The sequence below is a fragment of the Chrysochloris asiatica genome, unplaced genomic scaffold (assembly GCF_000296735.1).
Source record: "Chrysochloris asiatica unplaced genomic scaffold, ChrAsi1.0 scaffold00183, whole genome shotgun sequence".
NCBI lineage: Eukaryota > Metazoa > Chordata > Mammalia > Afrosoricida > Chrysochloridae > Chrysochloris > Chrysochloris asiatica.
Window position 1 is genome coordinate 2,197,176 of NW_006408701.1, and position 2,143 is coordinate 2,199,318.

General features: G+C 36.1%; 1 protein-coding gene across 1 annotated transcript in view; it reads right to left on the reverse strand.

Annotated features, from left to right (window-relative positions):
* Positions 1–407: 407 nt before the first annotated feature.
* The window catches only part of DOCK11 (dedicator of cytokinesis 11), a 280,134-nt gene continuing 278,398 nt past the window's right edge, over positions 408–2,143 (reverse strand). The window contains exon 54 of the mRNA XM_006872109.1: positions 408–879. Within this exon, the coding sequence (XP_006872171.1) occupies positions 757–879 (123 nt within the window). The 3' untranslated portion in view covers positions 408–756. The remainder of the gene's footprint in view (positions 880–2,143) is intronic.

Here is a 2,143-nt window from a genome sequence, read left to right on the forward strand (position 1 = left end):
AAATGTTTTGTTTAGTTTTCTGAATTGAGTCATGAGATCAAGGTTTGGTAACAACTACTGCCTGCTAGGGAAATTCAAGGCATGTACGAACGCTTCATCGCTCTATGTGTAAGACAGGCGAAATTAATTAGCTCATATCATCAGATCAAAAAGTCAAGGAACAGTAGGCTGGGTATTTCTATGTGTTTCTTCTCGCTTTGAAATGGTCTGCATTGAATAATGCTTTGAGTTCCTTCAGCCCAGCCTTGACTACTAATAGTCAAAGATCCCATGATCACTGCACTTGGAAATACTCAATGTTTGATGGGAGATGTTATATTTGTTCTCAAAAGATTAAATGTGATGATGAATTAAGCTTCTTGTGAACAAAAATGCTAAGTTCAAAGTACTATTTCATTCACTTCTAATTACAAAGAAGTTTTACCTTTTATTGTGTTCCATTATACAACTTTACATAGTACCTTTATTATGTTAAGCAATAATTAAGCAAACTGATCTCATGGTTTTGCGCTCTACTTCTCAGTATACAGATTTACTTTAAAAAGTACAAACCAAGCACAGTGGTGCAATTTTCCAGGCACTTTCAAGTTGCTTAAATATTTACAAAATATGTAAGCACCCTGTTTGAAAGCATCAACATTTTGGTGTGCAGAGAGAACACTCCATGTACATTGAATCTTTAAATGTGAACATTTGCACAGCTCCGAATATTCCTGAGAAAGGTCAGTTTTGTTGTCATTTTACACCTGCATGTTCTCAGACTTCAGCAGCGTATCTTGGGGAACCATAACCTCTGTCACTTGATGTACCACTAATTGCACAAAATACATGCAATGTGTTGCTCATCCAGGGAGAATGCATTGTGTCTTCTTGTAATATCTAAAACAAAAGAAATTGGCATGTTTATCATGAAGCAAAAGGCCGCAGCCAAAAAAGAATTTGTATATGAAATTATAGGCATGTTTCAATTTATCACTGACACTTAAGCTACTTAAAATGACATAAAGCAGAAAGAGCAAAGAATAACATTACCGACTTAAGTCTTCATAGCTGTATTACAAAGGCAGCATTAAAAAAAAAAAAGCAGAAAAGATCTGGTTACTGATAAAGAAAATCAAAGGATTCCAAATTGCAAAATTCAGTAAAAAGTGAGGTAATGCAGTCTTCAAAATATTTAGAAATTTAACAGACTGTCTTAATAAGAACTCCAAACAGTAGATTCTGATGTGAGTTTCTGGATCCTCTTCAGTTCCTGGAGGGATTGAACTGCGTCCTCCAAAAACATGTGCAGTAAATCCTAACCTCTCTCTGTGTCTGTATTTGTAATGCCATTTGGGAATACATTTCCTTTATGATGTTAATGAGGCAGAAGTAGCAGACCATGTGTTTTGAGGCCATCTCTTTGGAGATATGAAAGAGATTAAACAAACAAGGAAGAAGCAGAGACAAGACGGGGAAGAGAGATGCCAAGTCCCATGAAGATCTTCCAGGAAAGAAAGACCATGACAGAAAGCCCTCCCTTATAGCTGACACCTGAGTTCAAACTTCTAGCCTCTTAACTATGAGAAACTAGCAGTCTGAAATCAGGTGTCAGCTATAGGGGAAGGTTGTTTGTTCAGCCACCTACTTTTGCTATTTCTCTTATAGCAGCTCTAGATAACACACACACACACACAGTAAGTAGTGTTTCTTAGAATTACCTGTGGGGCATTTCAAATATTCGGATACCCATACCTCTTTTCCTGGAGACTTAGAAATAATATTAAATGAAGGTAAGAGTCAACTGCATGCTTTTAAGATGTACTGTAATTATACAAAGTAATTTATACAAAAGGTTTTTCTTGAAAATGAAGAACTTCATAAACAAATTGTATATTTTTATAGATACATAAATGTATTCACATTGTTGTTGTTATTAAGTGCTGTTGAGTCGGTTCCAACTCATAGCAACCCTGTAGAGGGTTTCCAAGGAGCAGCTGGTGGGTTTGAACTGCCAGCCTTCTGGTTCACAATCCAGTGCTGATCCTATAGTGCCACACCAGAGTCCATAAATGTATATTATGGTAAAAATATTTTTAAAAATGTGAGGGCACTAATTCAGGGAATATACAGACTACAAAACATTTTGAAAACCACACAAACA